This window comes from Labrus mixtus, chromosome 15 (genome assembly GCF_963584025.1).
Source record: "Labrus mixtus chromosome 15, fLabMix1.1, whole genome shotgun sequence".
Taxonomy (NCBI): Eukaryota; Metazoa; Chordata; class Actinopteri; order Labriformes; family Labridae; genus Labrus; species Labrus mixtus.
The window spans coordinates 2,372,004-2,393,210 of record NC_083626.1 but is presented as its reverse complement, the minus strand read 5'-3'; the positions used below and the strand labels follow the sequence as shown (position 1 = coordinate 2,393,210).

Below are 21,207 nucleotides of genomic sequence, written 5' to 3'. Positions count from 1 at the left end.
ATTGTCTGCGTTCCTTTTTTCTCATTTTGTTGGTCTGGTTGTATGTATTATTGTATTTCAGTCATGAAATGATAACAATATTCTCAAGAGTAAGATTACACTCATTATGAGCATCGTATCAGAGATGCAGCTACAAACCATTATGTCTGGGAGAGAAACAGAAAGAGAGAGAGAGAGAGAGAGAGAGAGAGAGAGAGAAAGAAATAAATGGAGGGGAGAGGAGGGTGTGACAGAGACACAAGCAAAGAGTGGAGGGGATCATCATCGTTACACATTTTGAAATCAAGATTCTCCTCTCTCTTCAAAGTATTTCACACTGCTGCCTGTTACTGGACCGACATCACCTACAGTATGTCCGGTTAAAGAGTGTGTTGGACTCAAACTATATTTGCAGTATTTTCACTGCTGTATTAGGGGATGTTTTTACTGAGGCTGAACACATTTTCTCTGGAGAAATGTTTGAGCAGGTGAGACTGTACCTCTACATTGCTGAGACATTGACACATTTGTGCGGACATCTAGAGGCTGTTAACGTCTAAAGGAGAAGTGTCGGTGTCCCTGAAAGACAAGAGACATGGCCGGGGACATCGTGGTGGGGTTGCTGTATAACTTTTTACTACCACTGCTCCTGTTGACTGGTGAGTTGAATAATGTTTAATTATTTTGTTATTATAATATGCAAATGATTTGAGTTAGTATAAGAGTTAATCAGAGTAAGACTTGTCTTTAGGAGTCTAGCGGAGATGCAGTGCTGGAAAATAATCCAGCTAAATAAAACAATGTGTTTTTCTTCTGTTTGTTTTGTTTACATTTTGAACAAACAGCTAAAACTACTCAGGTAAAAAATTGCAAATGAAGCTAAATGTAGCAAACAAAAAAACTCATGACATGATGGTTTACTTGTCTCTGAACTGGTCTTTATGTTCTTTCCCACAAAGTGCTTTTTGTGTTGGCTTTTTCTTCCAGCAGTAGAATATTATTATCAGTCTTGTTTTTATATATATTAAAAAAACAAAAGGTTTTTAGAACAGGTGGGGTATTGATGAATTGAATGTGCTTATGGAGGCCAAACATGAAAGGCAGCTGGCCTTTTGCTGAATAGCACTGAGATCATTTACAAATTCCCAGTCAGTGTTGAAAGAAATGTCCCTTATTTGATTAATTTAATAAACAATTAACTTACAGACCAAGCACATATTAAATGTACACATCACACAGTGTGAAAATTAATACTTTATTTAGCCTTCTACGACAAAATGATGATGTAAGAATATAATACAAAGTACGTTGTCACTTAACTTTTCTTTTACTTCCTATTCATTAAGTGTATATATTGTATTACACGTTTATGAAAGAGCCACTAAGGAGTATTAAAATATCATTTAAATGTATTACTGTATGTTAAAGAGACACTTGACTGAGAAACCTCATTCTGGGCAAAGGTTTCTCTATGAAACATTTTTCAGATTTCTCAGTGGAGCGGGACTAAGGTTTTTATATTTTTTATATATTATTTGTATAAATAACACCTGCACAGGTCGTTTGATTTCTTTCAGAGCTCGCTTGGTTGTAATTGTAGAATGATATTGATATAAAGGATGTTTTCAAGTACAGAAAGGTCATTTTCCCGTGTATAATTGAATTAATTCTTACTTTGTTATAAACAAATTAAGTGCATTATGTTCTTCTCTCTGAACCTCAGCTTCTTCGTTCCGCTACAATGGTCTGTCTGTGGTGTATTTCCTGTATGTGCTCATCTTACCTCTGCTACCAAACCCCAGCCTGGTCACCATGAAAGGTAAGACGAGCTCTAGAGGGGCACTTGTTTATCATTTGAAGAGTTTTGCTGTGACCTTGTTACAAAGTGCAAAGTCTTGATGCAAACTTCTACACCTGCACCTGCAATGTCAAATGAAATAAAAGTCATGCAAACATGAATTACTGTCTTTCACTATTAAGCTGAGAGAAGACTTTCATCTTGCAATTCATTTAAAATTACTTTGAAAATGTTTAAAAATGAAGAAAAAAAGGTAATGTACTCACAGACAGTGTTCGGGTGTTTCCACAACCTGCAGATAGACATGACTTGTTCATTAAGAAAATTAACTGAAATTATGAGAATCAACTTTTAATTGCTCGTCAAAGTCTGTCAAATAAAGAGGGAGTGGGGGGGCATAATGCAGGAGAGGTAATATTGGTAAAATGTGTGTGTGTGTATGTGTGCAAGTACTCTGTATTGATTACTTCATGCTGATGAATTAAAGTTTCTGCACCCCTCCCTCAAAGTACTTTGTAAAGAGGATGCGGTTTGAACGGTCAAATCAATTATACATAGCCTGGTAATTACAGTGAGGAATTAAAAGATGTGATATCAGCAATTTTTTTTGTCCTTTCACTTTACATCCCTCTTTCTAAAAACTGTTTGCCTTTCACCGTGTCTTTGAAAGCCCCATAGAACCCACAGTGGTCTTCATCTCTCTAATATGATCCCACTCTCCTTGGACTAAAGTGGTCAAGCGTGTGTGTATCCTGTGTGTGTGTATCATGGGTTTAGTGTGCATCCATTTATATACTTGGGAGGGTTTATGTGTGTGTGATTGTGTATTTCCTTATTGGGAAGCAGAGAGGTATAAGTGAAACAAAGCTTTTAGTAAAAAATAAAATCAACAGTACATTTGCACACTCAGCTAATGTTGAACCATATCAGCTATTATGGCTTTGATGTCTCAACATCTTGATTACATGTGTCAAACTCTGTACTGAGATCATGAACTGATGCCTATGTGCTACAGTATCTTTTAGTTTTTTTTAAAGAAATTGGGTAGTTGTATTTATGTAATTTGAGGTTATCAGGTGTTGGCTCACTTTCACACACACACATTGGATAAGTTCAGTCTACTGGAGGAAATTCATCTTTTGAACCTACTTTGAGGAAGTTTTAGCTGGTTACCATGTCAAAAGGTTAATTTTTATTCCAATGCCTTTTAATTATCTAAAAGACAAAAACAGACATTCAGCTAGTTGACTATTTCTGAGCATTTATTTAAAACGCCTGTAGCCATTGACACAGAGTCAGATCAGAAGGAAACATTTACAGCAGGCAGACCGAATAGGCCTTTTAGAAGTATGTGAGATTGTTAAAGGGAAGCAGGAAAAGATAACACTTGTTATGAATTGGCGCTATACAAATAATGATTGATTGATATTATTTTAGAAAAAGCTATGCACAGGACAGGATCACCTAAGACATACATTTATTACTTTATCCAAAGGAGACGCCACCCACTTTAAACCTGCTAAACGTTAGCATGTTAGCATTCACATTGTGAGAATGTTAGCGTGCCATTGTTTTCATCGAGCTAAAAGCCTCACTCGGGGGCTGTTTGTGCTGGAGTTTTGTCAAATAAATATTGAGATGCTACATATAATGGCGATTGGAAAACAGTGAATTGATGGAATTGTTCCTTAAATGACAAAGAACTTTCTTGACACTCTAGAAAACTACCCAAGCGTTACACAGAGACCTTTTAGACCTTTAAAATGCTTAAAAACTCTCTATTCAGTTCTTTTTGCTAAACCAAGATTTCTAGCTTTGTTCAAAATACTCCTCACTTATAAATCCCTCCATGCCCTAGCCCCTAAGTACCACTCCAACCTCCTACACAGCTACACCCCACGTCCTGAAACCTCCGGTCCTCGAACACTGGCCCGCTGTCCATACCACACACCAGACTCTGCACCTTTGAAGACAGGGCCTTCAGTGTAACAGCCCCCACCCTCTAGAACACCCTACCCTCAGACATCAACAATGCCCCGTCTTTGGATTCATTCATAAAACTGCTCGAACACCATCTGTACTCCACAGCCTACAACCTCAACTCTGCCTCTCCATAGGTCTCCCATCCTTTGCTACCTTTTGCTTAGTTCTTTGTCTGGTCCCTCCACCATTTAAAGCATCCATGGGTCCCTTGCAAGGCGCAATATAAACTAAATACATACAAGAACTTGCTCCAATGTTATTAAAGACATGGCTTTCAAATTAGACGGTCAACTATCACCTCTGCTTTTTCCTTGTTTCTCTCAATGGCTACTCCATTCAGGTAAAACGGGTCAGTTCATAAGGCTGATCATCTACACCAGTCTGACCCTCCTGACCCTGCAGTGCTTCATGCAGATCCCCTTTGCCTACATACCTCCACATGGTAATAAATCATTTGTAGTTTCTTTAAAATTACAAACAGTTTTTGTGAGCTTAAATATCAGCAGTTCACTTTTACAATTCACAATTTATAACAAACATGTTTTGACCTATAATTTATGAAACATTTAGGAATTTAGGATAAAACTTGTGCCCAGCTTAACGACCATGTTTTTTTTTAATTACAGTGAGTGGCGTCTGGGAAGATTTCCTGTACCACTTGGGCATTATAAGGTAAGGGCTAAAATGCTAATATTAGGAGTCATATATTTAACTTATATATTTAACATTTTTGTCTTAAAAGGAGATCAGCGGAAATCAAACCAAAGAATGTTAATGTGTTTTCAGGTTCAGCTCAGTTGACCCTGGGAATGTGGTGCGTCTCCTGGCCCCAGATGTTGTCCTTTTGTTCGCTTCCCTTTTTGTACTGAGGTTGTGCAAAAAACTACTCCGCGCAGTGCCACAAGTCAGTCTCCATGAAAACGGCATACAGCCATCGGACCCTGAGGTATCACATCAACTGTTATAAACTACTTCACGGTAAGAAAGTAAAATGTTCCCAATCTGATTGTTTAATGGATCTGACAGGAAGTGGAAACAACTGAAACAGAGTCTGAAGAAGAAAGTGAAACAGAGGGTTCATCCTTTGACAGCTCAGATGAGACTACTATACCGGTTCAGACAGGTCCCCCCCAGTTTGTCCAGAAGCTGATCGTGTTTGCAGCCGGACTGAGGCTGCTGCTGTCTGCAATCATGAACACAGCAGGGAAAGTGGTGGTAACTCTACTGCTGGGACTAGCAGGTAAAAAATACATAAGTTTGTGTGAGAATGCAGGTAAATTCAATAATTTATAATGCCGATTCAACTATTTATTCAATGTCTTTCTTTCCTTTCTTTGTTTTCTGGCTTGGGCGCGTGTGCATGTAGGTATCACGCTGCCCTCCCTCACCTCAGGTGTATATTTTGGGGTGTTTCTCGGGCTAGTTTGGTGGTGGATTTTTAGTCGCTCCATCAGCTTGCTGCTCTTCAGCTCTCTCTGCGTGATGATGGCCATCTTCAGTGGAGGACACCTGCTGGCTCTTTACCTCTACCAGCTGCCCCTGTCCCAGCAGCTTGTGCCACCAGAGGATGTCTATGCCAGGTATATAAGTAATTACAAAGTACAATTAGACAGTTTTATTGGGATATTCTGGTGCTTTCATCATATGAAGAGTATCAGATATGTCATGTTAGTTTCAGCCATGACCCTTATTATAGTTGGTTTATGACTTTTGGACTCAGCTTAGATATCATTCCTTTCAACAACCTTATTTCCCAGAAAGTTGGGATGTTGTGTAAAATGTAAAAATCAACTGAATGTGATACTTTCCAAACATTGACACCACATATAGTATACGAATGAAAATAGCACAGAAACATCATGTCAAGTGTTGAAGCTATTTCATTGTTTTTGGAAAACTATATGCATAATGTGGCGGATGTGACTCATCATCTAGAGGGTCGGGGGTTCAATCCCCAGCTCCTGCAGTCACATGTCGAAGTGTCCATGTGCACTGAACCCTGAAATGGGGTGCTGCTTCACCCACGGCTTCTAAATGTGTGTAAATAGATCGTGCAGTTGGGTGTTTGGACACTTTAAGTAGCAGCTTCTGACATCAGTGTGTGAATGTGTCAATATAGCATGAAGTGTAGAAGCACTTTAAATAGATGGAGACTACAAAAGCACTATACAAGTTCAAGTCCATTTACCAATTGGATTTTGATGCCGACACCATGTTTAAAAAAAGTTGGGACAATGGCAACCAAAGTCTGAAAAAGTCATTTTTACATCAGAAAGATGCAGCCTCTCTAGGATGCTCTTGTTTTACCCATCATGTTACTGACCTGTTGCCAGTTAACCTTATAAACTGCAAATCATCACCTTCCAGTTTTATTTACATTTTACTCGACGTCACTACTTTTTATAAATTGTGTTTTACTTCAATTCTAATGAAGCTTCACTTCTCCCCCCTCTCTTCCTGTCCCAGGTTGTTTGGCATGACAGGAGTGATAAGAACAAACAGCTCGGACCCGTACATTCTTGGTCTGCACCCACATGTCAGCTGGCCTGACTTTATCAACCCTTTGGTTTTACTACTGCTTTACTACACACTGTTGGCTCTGCTGCACAAATGGGTCCACACATCTGAGGAGGTTTGTATGAGCATATTTGCGCACTTGTCAGAGAAATGATGTATGTCACAGATACAACAGTAGATTAACGTTTTAGACAATATCTACTTACATGACAGGCAGTTAAAAGCATAATTGTTGCAGGATACTGTTGAGGGTGAAGAGTGTGAGAGTCCGTTAGAAAGTCCAGAAGTTCCTCCAAGCTTTTCCAGGGTCATCTACATCACAGGAGATAAGCAAGAGGTAACCTATAGACATGGATATGCCTCTCTTGAATTGTACTTCTTGGAATATTATTAATGAGTTAAGTCAGTCATCAGTGCAAAGGTTCTACTGTTCTGCTCTTTGTTAGTTTTCCTGGATAAAATAATCATATAAACAACTGCAAACATCATTTATTGTTTTGCTCAAAGCATTTCAAATCTGTGTCAATCTAAGATTCTCTTTATTGTCAGCTTTTAAGCAGCACAGATGATGAAACCTATCTCCCTGATGAGGTGAGTCATTTTATTGCTCAATAAAAACCCTTTGAAGTCAAGACGAATCATGCATTGTATAGTCTAAATACTTGTTTAAATGTACAGTATGATGTGCTTTCTTTCCCTAGCCAATGATTTTAATGACAGAGAGTTCTTGGCAAGATGACCTGGGATCTCAGTTAGGAGAGGCAGGGTACAAAAACTGTTATCTGCCACCACAGTATGAAGGCAAAGACTCCCCATCACATGGTAATCATTACACTCAAATATTATGACCTTGGCCACTACATTAACTTCTTTCTTTTGAATTTATCTGATTTATTTGTATGTCTGATTATCCTGAATCCTCAGGAACACACATATTTTACTAAATCTTTTAATTTCACCCTTACATCTTCTCTCCCTTGTACTAGAGACAGAAGCCGAGGAAGGAATGGGTGAAAAGTCTGAAGAAACAATGCCAACGGAGACCTCACCTCCACCCTCAGGCCCAAGTGGCCTGGTCATCTTTGGACAGCTAGTGCAGAAACACAGCTATGTCAGCGCCCTCATCATCATGATGGTAAACATTGTTAACATTAGATTCTGAAGGTTTTGAATGGTATGATACCGATATAAGTCTTTTAGCATTCATGCTTAATATGAATCATGCAGCTAGAGAAGAAATGAATGGGAAAAATTGTTCTGGTTTAGGTCAGGATAGTTATTTTACAAGAAAAGTATTCTATTCCAGAAAAGTAGATTGCTAAATTAATTAAATAAAAATTATCACATCAATTAAAAATAATTATAAAGTAATTTCTTTCAAACTATGTCCTTTATTAGGAATAATCTGTTTCATTCAAATAAAAGAGAAACAAGCCAATTTCAATAGCTCGAAAGTGATGAACTGTCATGAAGCACTCAGTAAAGATTAGCTAGCTAGTCACGATATCTAGGCTAACTAGGTAGCATTAGCAGTGAAAGGGTATTAGAATAATCAACATTTACTACCTGGACTTTTATAAACAATTTAATACTATGTTTTACTTGACATGTTGTTTGCTAGTTTAGCTGACCAACTGACACTGTCTAAAATAAAATAATATTTTATAACATCAGAAGAAGAACTTATTGTGTTGCAATAATATCTAAAAAAAACTATGTTTATTAGGTGTGGAGTATCACTTACAACAACTGGTTGACCTTTGCCCTACTGGTGTGGTCCTGTATCATTTGGATGATGCGAGACCGCCGTCGTTACGCCATGATGTCCGCCCCTTTCTTGGCCATCTATGGCACCGTCCTGGTGGTGCTGGGCTACCTGAGTGGGCTCCGTCTGAGCCGAGCCGAGCTGTATCCTGGTCTCCCCCCGGCTGTGATAATGGACTTCGACCTGTCCAGCTATCACCCAGCGCCCTGTGTTCACCTGGGAGCAAAGGTGAGGTGGGGAAAAGGAAAAGGGGGTAGGCTAGCAAGTGCTATGAATTGTATTTTAAGTCAAAACCATGGTGCCTAATTACCAAAAAACAAAGACGAAGAATGTGCACGTTCATAGTGTTTAAATAGTTTATATTCATTCAACTGTTTGACATTTTGAGATGACGTCTGGAAAGTATTTTTTTTTTGCATCATCGTCAAAAACTCGCAGGAAGTGTGGAAGAAAGTAACAAAAAAATTAGGATGCAAGGATTGTTCTACATTTTCAAATGTAAGTGTGATCATGTAGGTCTATGATCTTCTTCAGTTATAGCCTATTTTCATGTATCTGATTGTATTTCCCCCCAAACCACAAACACAGATCAAAGTCTAAATCTATGCATAACTTGATATTTATGCAATCAAGTATTTTAGCCTTGCTTTTATGCTCACTATTAGCTGTTCTTTTGTTCAGTTAAACTTTGTTGACTATTGCATGTGTGATGATAATGCTGATAATACACAATGTGTGTGTGTTGCAGGTCTTCTATACCTTCAGCTTTTGGTTGATGTTTCGTCAGCAGCTGAAGGAGAGACAGGAGGAGCAGAGTTTAAAAAAAGCGGAATCCCTGGATGAAGTCAAAACTGTGTCAAGTAAGTCATTTGGAAATGCTTTATTACAGATTACAATGTAAGATCCCTAGCCAATGAAAATCCTCCTGACAGGAAGATAACCTATGATTCACTTTACTTGATGACAAGTAAAATAAATGCTCCCTGCTCTCCACTAATACCCCTTCCTGGCCTTCTCCTCCTTACCTTTCTCCTCTTGGTGTGCCCCATAGCAGCGGAGGAAAGTCAGCCATCACCCCTGGTAGCGATGTTGATCTCAGGAGTGAAAGGCTTGCTGGTGAAATACTGGATCCTATTCTGCTGCTCCATGTTCTTTGTTATCAGCTTCTCTGGAAAGGTGCAGTAGACGGACTAAAAAGCACAGCATGGGAGAATCCCCATACTTGACATTTTTTAAATCACACTTTCTCATCCTGCCACTTCATCTACAGGCTGTACTCTGGAGAAAGTTCAAAAACAATAATTAAAGCTTGATCTGGAGTGAGGAAATTACATTGAATTTAACTGATATAGAAATAGCATTTTAAGCTACCTGCCTGAATGATTCACCTTCAGGTCAAATGTGAAGTTAATGGTTTGGATCTAAATCTTCCACATAATCATCACATTTTTATCCTTGGCTGTGAACACCTGGATTTTCTAAAGGGGTTATTACCCATTTCCTTTGATTCAATAAATCAACATTCCACGTAGTACGTTGTGAACTTACAATGTCAAAACCTATCAGGAAAAAATGTCAAAACTGTTCGGGAAGACTATAGTACTGTAATCCATCACTGATTTTCTAAACCTAAAGCAGATAAAAAGTAACCATGAAGTTGACACAGACTTCATTGTGTTTCTCTTGTGAAGGTGGTGGTCTACAAGATCCTCTACATTGTCCTTTTCCTCTACTGTGTTGTCCTCTACCAGGTTAGTGATTTTCTACAAGGTTAGATGGTAACTTTTCTACTAGGTTAGTAGTCATCTCTTTCAAAATTGATATGAAAACATTCAGTGTGTTTGTCCTCTGAAGTAGATAATGGACCTCAGTTTAGATCGGATCAGATGTTTATTGTCATTTGACTTTTTGTGCATTTCTCCTCGAGTCAGCTCTACAAAAATGTAAAAGAGCAATATAAAAGATAAGAGATACATTTTTAATTACAATAAGTACAAAATAAATATACACTGTACAAAAAAACATCTATTTTTTTAGACGAGTATTCCCTTCTCCAGTGAAGCAGTAACTTAAAAGCCACATTGCACTGCTTTGACTACTATGTATACATTTATTCTCAGCATGTGTAATGTTCACATTGTAAAGAATATAAAGGATGAAAACTGGTATTGATCTTGCAGGGCTTAATGAGTGCAGGAAGATGTCCGTTAATAGTTCAGATGTTACATATTACAAAAAGCCACTCTAGGTTCATCTTACATTATAATGTCTTGACACCTAAATGATCCTTAGTAATTCCGATCTAATCCAGCTCTTACACAAACTCTGGGAATGCACACATTAAAAGTCCATGTGCTGCTCATTGATACATTTTACCGCTAAAAGTATTGATTATGAGTCATAAACACACACACAGCCATTTTTTTGTTGCTGTTTTCCTCTCTTTTCTAGCCCTTCATGTTTCTGCTGACCTTTTAGAAACACAACAGGCACTTACAGGAAGGCCTAATGGCTGTGGAGGTGACGGAATACAAAGCAACAGCATTTATCTTTTTAGATAACATCAGCAACATCCTAGTGTTTTACATGCTGCAGTGTGTTAGAATAGATTTCTAACAACCCTGTTATCAATGATGTTTATTTAGCTTTGCTAACTTGTTCAAAAGACAGAGCTTTCAAGGCAAACAGATACACTGTACTCGCATTGATAAACCAAAAAGTTCTTAAAAATGCAAGAAAAAAAGAAACATTGTCGGGGTATTATAATAAAAACCTTTTTCTAAAGACCATTAATGTTGTTAAAAACTGTAGCTTGTGTTTGTCTTTCCTCAGATCCGTTATGATGTGTGGCGTCGTCTCCTGAAGACATTCTGGGCGGTCGTGGTTGGTTACTCCATGGTCGTATTGATAGCCATCTACATGTACCAGTTCAGAAGTGTGTCCAGTCTGTTCAAACAGATCATGGGCATGTCAGAGGAGGGGTAAGTTCACATATATCGGCCTAAGTTCATGATACTCTTTTTTTGTCCTTACACTGAAGCAAAAAAAATGTTTTTTATTGGATTTAATGCAGAATGGAACCATACAGGCCCTTTTCTTTTTCAGTCTGCGTGACCTGGGTTTAGAGCGCTACGATACAGTGGAGCTGTTTGCGCGTATCCTGCTTCCTGCTGCATTTCTATTGGCTTGTATCCTCCAGCTGCACTACTTCAACTCTGACTTCCTGAATCTCACTGACCTCGATAACGTACCTGTCAGACAGGCTTCCAGGTGAGGCTGTAAGAACGTGTGCACGCACCATAAGAATATCTACACACACATACTGTATATTTAACAAGTTCACAACTACTCGGAGTAATGGATATGTACTCTTCCTATTTAACATGACAAACTATCTAAGGGCAAACTGTGTATGGAAATGACAAGGGGCTTTCTATAATTAGCAAGTACAAGTAAAATAATTATTTAAAGTGCAAATTATTGATGATAGTTTTATTGTATGAAAATTGCTCTATGGGGTTGCAGTAGCACAGTCTGCAGGGCCCTGGGTTGGGAACCAGAGTGTCACTGGCCCAGGTCCCGGCCGAGACTGGGAGATAGGACTGGTTGCTGGAGTGGTGCCAGTTCACTTCTGTGGCACTGCAAAGGTGGTCGTTACAGTTGCTCTAAACACAATATAGCAGTAGTGTTGCAAATAAACATTCATTATTAGTCAACAAGCAGAGCTGTGCTTACAACCAATGATGTCATTTGATTTCTACTTGGGTTTGCAAGCAGTGGAAAAAGCAAGCAGTATTTATTGAAAATGTTTCACAATTAGCATCTTTACCCCAATGTATTTATTATTGCTATCCTACTTTTTCTTTCCTCGTTCGTTTCCTGTTTAATTCATTCAAACACTTGTTAAGAGAAAACTTTGTGAGATTGATTTGATAACATACTACAAACAAAAGCATACCATAATCTTATGTTCATCTCACAGAGCCCAGGAGAACCAGTCCTTCATTTTATTTTTGGGAGACCACACATATATGTTCATATTTGCATTTACCTGCAGACTCAGCTAGCTGGCACTGCTACACATCAACAGAGCGTCTTTTTGGTTCAACAGTGCTGCTGTAGAACTTTATCTACATACTGAGTTATGTTAGCGAGTCATTCAACTTATGACAGAGTGTGGGGAGCGAGCAATCAACACAGAACATTATAGTGATGATGCAGCACCTCTCTATGGCTGTGGACAACTGCATAGATTGTTTATGTCGGTATCTGGCCCTGCATACTGATGTTGTGTGAATACTTTTCAAACCATGTTGTTAATTTCCAAACACATTATTTATGTATGTTATTGTCTTTTTGTCTGATACATCCTCTTCTCCCTCCAGAGAGGAAGAGCTCAGGAGTTCAGTCGATGTGATATCTGAGATGTAAGAGCTGCATTTATTCCTCTATACATGTTTTGTTGCTCGAACATTTTAATTTGTGTTGAGACCATGTCACACTCTAATGTATCTGAACTTATTACCTGTTAGTGTAATTTTCTAAAACCAAAGGGAGGTAGACACACCTGGTGTAGATGTGTTATTTGTCTTTAGTCTTTTGAAAACAACAAAGTTATTTCAATTATTATCTGTTAAGTATATGAGAGAGGTGATGGTGACTTGATCATGATTAGATACATACTGACATTTTCATGTTCTCTAATTAAATTCCCAGAATTAAAGAAAACCTTGAAAAAATCCAGAAAAGGTAAGACTGTTGCTACAATCTTAATGCTTCAGGACTTACAATGGTGGGATAAATGTTGAAAATGAAAATGGTAAATAAAGGGTGAAATTGCTCTGTAGCTTGAAACAGAACTGACTATTATGTCTTTTTTTTTTATTTAGTAATTTAAAATAATAATTCATGTTGTCCTCCAGGCTGGTGAAGGAGCAGATGGGGAATGGGAAAAGCCAGGAGACTCTGGACAGCATTGGGCTCCAATCCTCCCAGGACAAAGGAGCTGAGGCACAGGAGGACATGACAGGGGAGGGTAACTACGTCTGAAAACCAAAGATGGATACTTTGTGTCAATTTGTTGAGCCAATTACGAGAATGAATAATGGGCTTGGGCATGATTTTAAGATGGGCTGAAAGACGCATGTACACATTGGTTTTTGTGTAATCATGCTGAAGAGTTTGTTTGGATGTACTTTATTTTTAAATTCCGCTTCTTTGAATTCTTCCTGTGTTACATTCAAAAAGAACATTCTTGTATTGTGTTTGTAATGTCGCGTATACGATCAGCTCTCCAATGATTTCTGTCCTAAGCTGTATGACACCTGTAGTGGTAATATAATGATTAAATTAAGAGGCGTCAGATAGCCTGGTGGTTATGTCACAGGCCCCATGTACGGAGGCTAGAGTCCTCATTGCAGCGTCCATGGGTTCAAATCCAACCTCTGCCCTCTCCTGCATGTCACCCCACACTCTCTCCTTCCAACATTTCCTGTCTCGCTTCAGCTGTCCTGTCCAATAAAGGCACAAAGGCCCCAAAAATATACTTTTAATCATATTCAAATTAAGTCTAATGCTCTTTCCTGTCTCTGATACGTCTCTTCCTTTAGAGCCTGTCCACAGCAGCCGTGAGGACAAGTGGATTGTGATCGTGGACCGGGCGAGCCTGCTGCTCATTCACGTACTGTCAGGACTCAACAAGCTGCAGGAGCAGAGCTGGAGACTGCTGGAGCTGCACAGCCTGAAAATTGTTTCCACTGGCATCATCTGGGTATCCCTGCAAGAGGTAGGATGTTTTATCAGTGCATACTGTATGTTGTGTGTGTGTATGTGTGCAAGGTGATGTGAGTGAAAATGTGTAGGTATGTGCATGTTAAAAAACAGAAAAACAAACAACAACAAAAAAACACTGGATATTTCTTTATACTGTGCTTGTTTGGTGTAAAACATTCTCTACACATTTGAGGTAAAAGCTGATTTTTTGAGTCATGAATATGAAAAAAGTAATGATTCACATTTAACAGGTATCACTGATGAACTTGCTCTTCCTGGTCCTGTGGGTTTTTGCACTTCCTTTCCCACGGTTACGACCTCTGGCCTCTAGCATCTCTGCCGTATGGGCTTGCGTCATGGTGGTGTGCAAGATGTTTTACCAGCTGAAAGTCATCAAACCCCTCGATTATTCCTCCAACTGCACATCTGTGAGTATCCATCGCTTTGTGTATTTGTGACAGTTATCTTCAACTCAATACTTTTGTGAGCAAGCCGACAAAAAGTTTCCACATTTCTGTTGTGTTTCCTTTTAATCTATTATTACACAAATATCAAATACCATTTGCTCCCCTCATCATCTTCTTTCTTACTTCAATGCAATCTTGTCATGTAACTTTGTTACATGACAAGAACAAACTTCTTCTTACACCCATCTCTCATTTCTGTCTTAGGGTTTAGTGCCTTTCAACAGCACGGGTTTGGATGATGGAGAAGAGCTGAGAGGGAACATGATGGAGCTGTTCAGGAGATCTATCCTCTACATGGAGCCGGTAGACCCCGTCTACTGGTGTGGAGCGCTTCGTAAATGTGAGGGCAGGATCCTCCCATGTCTCAGGGTATGGTCTGAAACTTGATATCTTTGATATATCTTTTAACTCACGACCACCAGCCCCGCCTCTTCTTAGAGGAATATCAAATATACTTAGCCAGCTTAATGCTCTTAAGCTCTTTTTATTAATTTATTAAGCTTAAACTACATTTATAAAATAAAAACACAGTCTCATCTTCTCCTCACAATGCTAAATTGATTAACATATATCTGGCTTATTTTTGCACCCTATCTGCTACTGTGTGGTTTCTTGCCTGCTTTAAGTAAGAAAGAGGTGCTGAACAGATTCCCAAACTTCAAGATTGCCAACTTTTATTTGAATTTGAGATTTCATCCAAGAGTTTGAATTGGTTTTGATGGCTCTGGCAATCATCCCACAGTCCCTCCTTGTTTTCTCTAAAGAGTGTTCTTGGTTACAGAACCATCTGATGGTGCTGGGGCTGCTGGTTTTCGAAGCGACCGTCCAGCGCCACCAGCTCTACTTCCGTCTCAATAACGACCTCAAACCCCCACCCTTCAGCATCATTTTCCAGGGCATCACAAGGCAGCACCTAGACCATGGCATCCTGCCCTGCATCAAGTACTTCATCAACTACTGCTTCTACAAGTTTGGTCTGGAGGTACTGTGAGGGTCTTTATTGTGTATTTCATTATCTGATGTCTGAGCCTTTTGATGTATCTGACATTGTATTGGTGACACACACTTTATTCTCAGATCAGTTTAATTGTGGCAGTGAACGTGATTGGTCAGAGGATGGATTTCTATGCCCTGCTCCATTCCTGCGCTTTAATGGCTGTGCTGTCACGGCGACGCAGGAAGGCTATCGGGGAGGTGTGGCCTAAATACTGCTGCTTCACTGCAGGACTTATGGTGCTGCAGTACCTGCTCTGCATTGGCATCCCTCCTGCTTTCTGTGTTGGTATGGATTTTATAAAACTGTTTGAAACATTTGTATAATATATATGTATTTATTTTTTTGAAGATTTATTTTGGGGCTTTTAATGCCTTTATTCTAGAGATTGGACATTTGATAGTCAGAAACCGTGGATAGAGAAAGCAGGGAACGACATGCGAGGAAGGAGTCCCAGGTTGGATTCAAACCCTGGCCGCTCGCTCTCGAGGACTAAGACTCTGTACATACTGAGTGCTAGGCTACCTGCACACCATATTTATGTATTTTTGATTCCTGTACATTTACTTAATCACTTTTTATTAAAGCTAACTGTGTGGTATGTCCACTAACCATGAATGTGTCCAACATAAATACTATTAATACGAAGTGATGCTTTTTCATTTTGCTTTCACCACAAAAGTTTTTTGCAGGCAAGAAACTGAGTAGCATGGGTTGAAATTATCTTTTTTGTTTACCTGAGTTAAAATTTGATTCATATAATTTGAGAAAGTTTTTTTTCTTTAAAGATGTCTTTATAAGTTTTACCTTTCAAGACAAAAAAAGAAACTATAACATTAATGACCTTATTTTAAACATAGACACACAGAAAAAAAGAAAATACCTGCATCCAAAGCTCCCTCATGATGTAGAACTCAATAAGCACATAGCATAAAAGGATGGTGAGGGGAGGATAAAACAGGGGAGGTAAGAAGAATACAAGTAAAATAAAAAATGATAAAAATAAATATAAGAAGAAGAATAAATTGCAAAATAATTACAAATGAAATATGTATATGACCAAGAGTTCAGGCAGTAAAGTGTGACAGTTGATAAAGGGTTGAATAACGGTGGAGCCTCTTTAAGAATGTCTGCCCAAATAAGTCCATTGATGTTTTAAAAATTGAAGATCATTTTTTTGTCTGAAAGAATACGATCAGTTTAGAAATATATAACAAAAGTTTTTGTCATGAGTTGCTCGTCTGTTATCCAGTAGTCAGGATGCAACATATTGATAATTATCAACATATGTTCTGCTTCCCTTTTGTTAATTAACCAGTGATTTGTCAACACAATTAAACGCTGCATGTTCTGTTCATCAACAGCATCGTATTCTTTTAAACTGTCTGGTCATTGTTTTATCAGATTACCCCTGGAGGACTGCTGTTCAGCCTTTGACCTCCAATGTTATCAAGTGGTTTTACCTGCCTGACTTTGCCATGAGTCCCAACCCTTTGTTCATATTCTGTGAGTTCATCTTCACTCTCCTCACACCTATCATGTCCTTTGAACCAATTCCTCCTACTGTAAGATGTTAACCCTCCCCACGTCTTCTGCTCTCTGTAGATGACCACCTCCTGTTGCTGTGCTCGTCTCTGCAGTGGCACATGTTTGAGGAGGAGAACCGTGCAGCTGTGCGGCTGCTGGCTGGAGACAATGTTGAGATCAGTCGGAGTCTGGATCCTTGTTCCTTCAACCAGTACATACCTGTTGACAACTTCCTTCACTGCAGGTCAGAATATCCAACTTTTCTAAGTTTGAATGACGATTTAATTGATCCCCCTCCTTAAATCTGACTCATCCTGAAAAGTATGACAATATAGACACAAGATAAAAGCCGACAAATAGCCAAAAGTTGGTGATGGAGCATTGGGTTAATCTCTTCCCACTCTGTAGGTTAATCTGATTGCTGAGAATCAGGAACCTCGTCACGCTGGTTTGTGGTCATTATAGGAGCATTAAAGGGTTGAGTTACATCACTCGTGTATGTGTTTTGTCAATGTAATAAAAGCTGTTCTGGTAAAGAGAAAATGCTGGAGAAGCAATATCGGACATCGCCCATTTCCTTGAGAGGCTGGTGCAATCTTTTGTGCTCTTCATCAGAGTCTTCCTCAGATTAACCATCACGCTGGTTTAGAAAATAAATGATAGAAAATAACAGGAAGTGAAAGCCATTCGTATATAATAATATATGGTCATGTTATAGAGTTAATGATAGAGAAAACACGCTCAACTCCCTTTCAACGTAAAACAACTGAGTGCTGAATCCCGTAAAGTGTTCAAACAACAAAAACAATTCGGACAGCATTCCAAATTTTTAATTTTAATTGCCACATGAACATTTCGAGCAGACGCTGTTCTTCAGTATGAGACAGGGAATTTTCTCAAACATACACAGGTGGGACTAATTTATACTAAATAGGTACTAGTCCATCCCAGCAGAGCGAGTCTCCACCATACATCTTTCAACACCAAAGCAGTCAATGAGATTTTTCTTGTTTGAATATATAACAATAATAATAATAATAATAAAGTTTATTTATAAAGCACTTATCAAAACAAACGTCACAAAGTGCTTTACAGAATAAAATCCCAACAGTAAAATACACATCAACAAAATTCTATTAAAAGCATGAAAATAAAACAACAATGCAGCAATCACCCAATTAACAGAATAAAATAAAAACTAACTAAAGTTAACAGGAAAACAAATACAACATCATGGCTGAAACAAGGATTATAAGAAGGCTTTTCAATAAAAATGTGTTTTTAAAATTGATTTAAAAGAAGATACTTATAGTGTTAACTATAATATTTTCCTCAACCTCACTTAGCTGTGCTGTTGTAACATGTACTCTGGGTCTTATTCACAAAGACTAATGAATGAACAGCTCAGTAATAATCAGAAAAAGGTTGGCTTTCTGTAGACAAAATACTTTGTTAAATCTATAATGTTGGTAGTTCATGTCGCTTTAGAAGCTGTAAATCTCTTGGGATTTGGTTACAAGAAGTGAAGTTTTCATCTGCTCTTGTTGCTTGATGTTTTTATGCTTCTTTTGCTTATGAGTAAAAGTATACTCATAAGTATTCATTATTTTTAAAGCACGGACGGGGCTGGCTCCAAGCTATATAACAGAGCTGCTGACACCATATGAGCCAGTCTTAGATCCTCAGGTGGGGGCCTCCTGGTCGTTCCAAAGTCGAGACTTAAAACTAAAGGTGACCGGGCCTTTTCAGTCAGGGCCCCTCGACTTTGGAACGACCTCCCTGAGGAGATAAGACTCACAGATTCCCTCAATTCTTTTAAATCCCTTCTTAAAACATACTTTTACAGACTTGCTTTTATGTGATGTCGTCTTCTTAATGTCTTTTCTTACTGGCTTTACTATTTTTATCTTCTTTTACTTCTTACTGTTCTTTTATTTATGCTCTTATCTCGTATTTATGCTCCTATCTTAACTTGTGTTTTAACTTGGTCATTTCTTATCTTACTTACTTTGTCTATTTATGTTTTATATGTATATATACTTTTTATTTGTATTAATATTATTGTTTTTTGATAATTCATTCTCTTGTTTCTATTTCTTTTCCTGCTCTTACCTTCTTATTGCTGTTATCTTTTGATTTGCTTTCAGCTCTTTTAGTTTCTTACGTCTTTTTAAATCTTTGCTCCTCTTGGTCTCAGCTCTTGTTGTTGGGTTCTTGTGTTCTTCATCAGGGTTCTTATCATGGTTCTTGTGATGGTTGGGTTATATATGTCTGTTGGGTATTGTGCACTATGGGTTCTTTTCTGTTCTTTTTAGTATTTTGCATTTGTTATATTCTTGCTGTTGTTTATGTTCTTCTGTGTTTGGTTTAGTTTGCTTTGTTCTTGTTTTTGCTGTTTGTCAAAGCACTTTGTAAACCTGTGTTTTTAAAAGGTGCTATATAAATAAAGTTATTATTATTATTATTATTATTATTATTATTATTATTATTATAAAAGTGTCCTTCTCTGTCTGATGCAGGTCCTACCTCGACATGGTGAAGGTGTTTGTGTTCAGCTATTTCTTTTGGCTGGTGCTGTGCCTCATCTTCATCACTGGCACTACGAGGATCAACATCTTCTGCCTGGGCTACCTGGTGGCTTGCTTCTACTTCATGCTGTTTGGCGGCAGCGTGTTGATGCAGCCGGTCAGATCCATCTTGAGACTTTGGGACTGGCTCATTGGGTACACCTGCTTTGTGATCACCATGAAGAACCTGCTTTCTGTGAGTTAGCAAAGGAGACACTCAGGAGTTTGATCTTTTATGACACACGTGAGTTGTAACTTTTTTCTGCCATTCTTGTATTTTTTGTGGTCAGCTCGGATCTTGTGCCTACCTGGGCAGCTTGCTGAAGAATGGCTGCTGGTTAATTCAGGCCTTCAGTATGTTCTGCACTATCAAAGGCTACGATGTCCGTAAGTATCCATCTATGACATTCAAAAAGTGTGTGTGTGTTAGTAATAAGTATAGAATGTGGAAAGTAGGACTTTTTTTTATTTATCTTAAAGCACTTCCATGCATGATCTGAGAGTACAGATAAAACCAGTGTTTTTGTCAAAAAGACCATCTCCTGTTTGTGTTTTTTAGCTGAGCCTGACGATAAGTGTGAGCTGCCTGAGGGCGAGGCCGGCATCGTCTGGGATGCGATCTGTTTCACGGTCCTCCTGGCACAGAGGAGGGTCTTCCTTAGCTACTACTTCCTCTACATAGTGTCTGACCTCAAGTCCTCTAAGATATTGGCCTCCAGGTCTGTACTGCAAACGATTTCAACCTGCATTTTGTTGGATAAATGACAGCCTCCTTAGAATGTTTTTTTTCCTTTATGGGGAAAAATTAATCAAAATTTCTTTGGATGAATTTGCATGCAATCAACGCTGTTCAAAAGAGTTTTTATCTTTCTCTTTTGATTGGTAAATGCTGATATTTTATGAGAATAAACATTTAATTTGATTCTTAATTTAAGGGATCTCACTATTTAGTATAAAGACAAGCTCCATTTAAAACACAGAGAACATTAAAGTCAAAGTCATCTTTATCATATTTTTGCCATACACAATGGACATACTTATATTTTTTCTCCAAACAACGGTCCAAGCTGTAAAAGTATAAAAAAATTTATAAAATACACAAATAAAAAATTCAAAGGATAAAATGCAGATATAACACAACATTACTTAATATTTAACAGAAACGTTTATTATTCAGTTTAAAGTTTAAAATGAAAGATCTTGGCATCTCCAGCAAAACCTTTACGCACAATAAAAACTCTTCAGGTTATTTTTTCAGTACACATTTATTTGTGTGATTTTAGAGTTTAAAGTTTTACATATTTTCAATAATGAGTGCCCTTCATTAAAAATAAAAAAAAGATGGGAAACTAGAAAACTATTCTGGAAATATGATACTGTAAAAAAAGGTTTGCTTTTCGGTTTGACTGTTGGTTTGTTTGCATTTATATCTGAGCACATTTTCATCATGACTGAAGCTGACACCAGACTCTGATTTGTGTTTTGACTCTAGTGTCTTGTTTTGGGGTGGATATAAACATACCTTTAATTGCAACCTCTGTTTTTTTTCTGTTACTGTCCTGTAGGCGTATGACTAAACCCATTTAAATGTTTTTTGCAGTTTTCCTAATTTACTTCAATAATAAGATATGAGAAGCGTTTATTGATCCCCTGTGGGGAAATTCAAGAGAGTCATGCTGTTTTCCTCATCCTCTCTGTACCTTTAAGGGGAGCTGAGCTGTTCGAGGCCAAAGTGAAGAAGTTGGTCGCAGCGAGACTGGAGATGGAGAAGAAATCTGTGGAGACTTTGAAGAAACAGTAAGAAACATCAGTTACTAGAGAGCCAGTGTTACATATAT

The 21,207-nt window shown here is 38.2% G+C and overlaps 1 protein-coding gene across 1 annotated transcript in view; it reads left to right on the top strand.

The window, feature by feature from the left end:
* Positions 1–574: 574 nt before the first annotated feature.
* si:dkey-11f4.7 (piezo-type mechanosensitive ion channel component 2) overlaps positions 575–21,207 on the top strand; it is a 33,389-nt gene continuing 12,756 nt past the window's right edge. The window contains exons 1-33 of the mRNA XM_061056642.1: positions 575–638; positions 1,703–1,798; positions 4,101–4,202; positions 4,387–4,432; positions 4,547–4,706; positions 4,787–5,000; positions 5,127–5,340; positions 6,227–6,392; positions 6,424–6,432; positions 6,516–6,614; positions 6,827–6,868; positions 6,979–7,099; positions 7,264–7,412; positions 8,004–8,270; positions 8,791–8,902; positions 9,097–9,218; positions 9,734–9,793; positions 10,875–11,023; positions 11,148–11,312; positions 12,428–12,469; positions 12,759–12,791; positions 12,965–13,077; positions 13,652–13,827; positions 14,066–14,242; positions 14,486–14,650; positions 15,063–15,263; positions 15,359–15,563; positions 16,680–16,781; positions 16,881–17,046; positions 19,322–19,565; positions 19,660–19,756; positions 19,929–20,088; positions 21,077–21,166. Coding sequence (XP_060912625.1) covers positions 575–638; positions 1,703–1,798; positions 4,101–4,202; positions 4,387–4,432; positions 4,547–4,706; positions 4,787–5,000; positions 5,127–5,340; positions 6,227–6,392; positions 6,424–6,432; positions 6,516–6,614; positions 6,827–6,868; positions 6,979–7,099; positions 7,264–7,412; positions 8,004–8,270; positions 8,791–8,902; positions 9,097–9,218; positions 9,734–9,793; positions 10,875–11,023; positions 11,148–11,312; positions 12,428–12,469; positions 12,759–12,791; positions 12,965–13,077; positions 13,652–13,827; positions 14,066–14,242; positions 14,486–14,650; positions 15,063–15,263; positions 15,359–15,563; positions 16,680–16,781; positions 16,881–17,046; positions 19,322–19,565; positions 19,660–19,756; positions 19,929–20,088; positions 21,077–21,166 — 4,328 coding nt within the window. The remainder of the gene's footprint in view (positions 639–1,702; positions 1,799–4,100; positions 4,203–4,386; positions 4,433–4,546; positions 4,707–4,786; positions 5,001–5,126; positions 5,341–6,226; positions 6,393–6,423; positions 6,433–6,515; positions 6,615–6,826; positions 6,869–6,978; positions 7,100–7,263; positions 7,413–8,003; positions 8,271–8,790; positions 8,903–9,096; positions 9,219–9,733; positions 9,794–10,874; positions 11,024–11,147; positions 11,313–12,427; positions 12,470–12,758; positions 12,792–12,964; positions 13,078–13,651; positions 13,828–14,065; positions 14,243–14,485; positions 14,651–15,062; positions 15,264–15,358; positions 15,564–16,679; positions 16,782–16,880; positions 17,047–19,321; positions 19,566–19,659; positions 19,757–19,928; positions 20,089–21,076; positions 21,167–21,207) is intronic.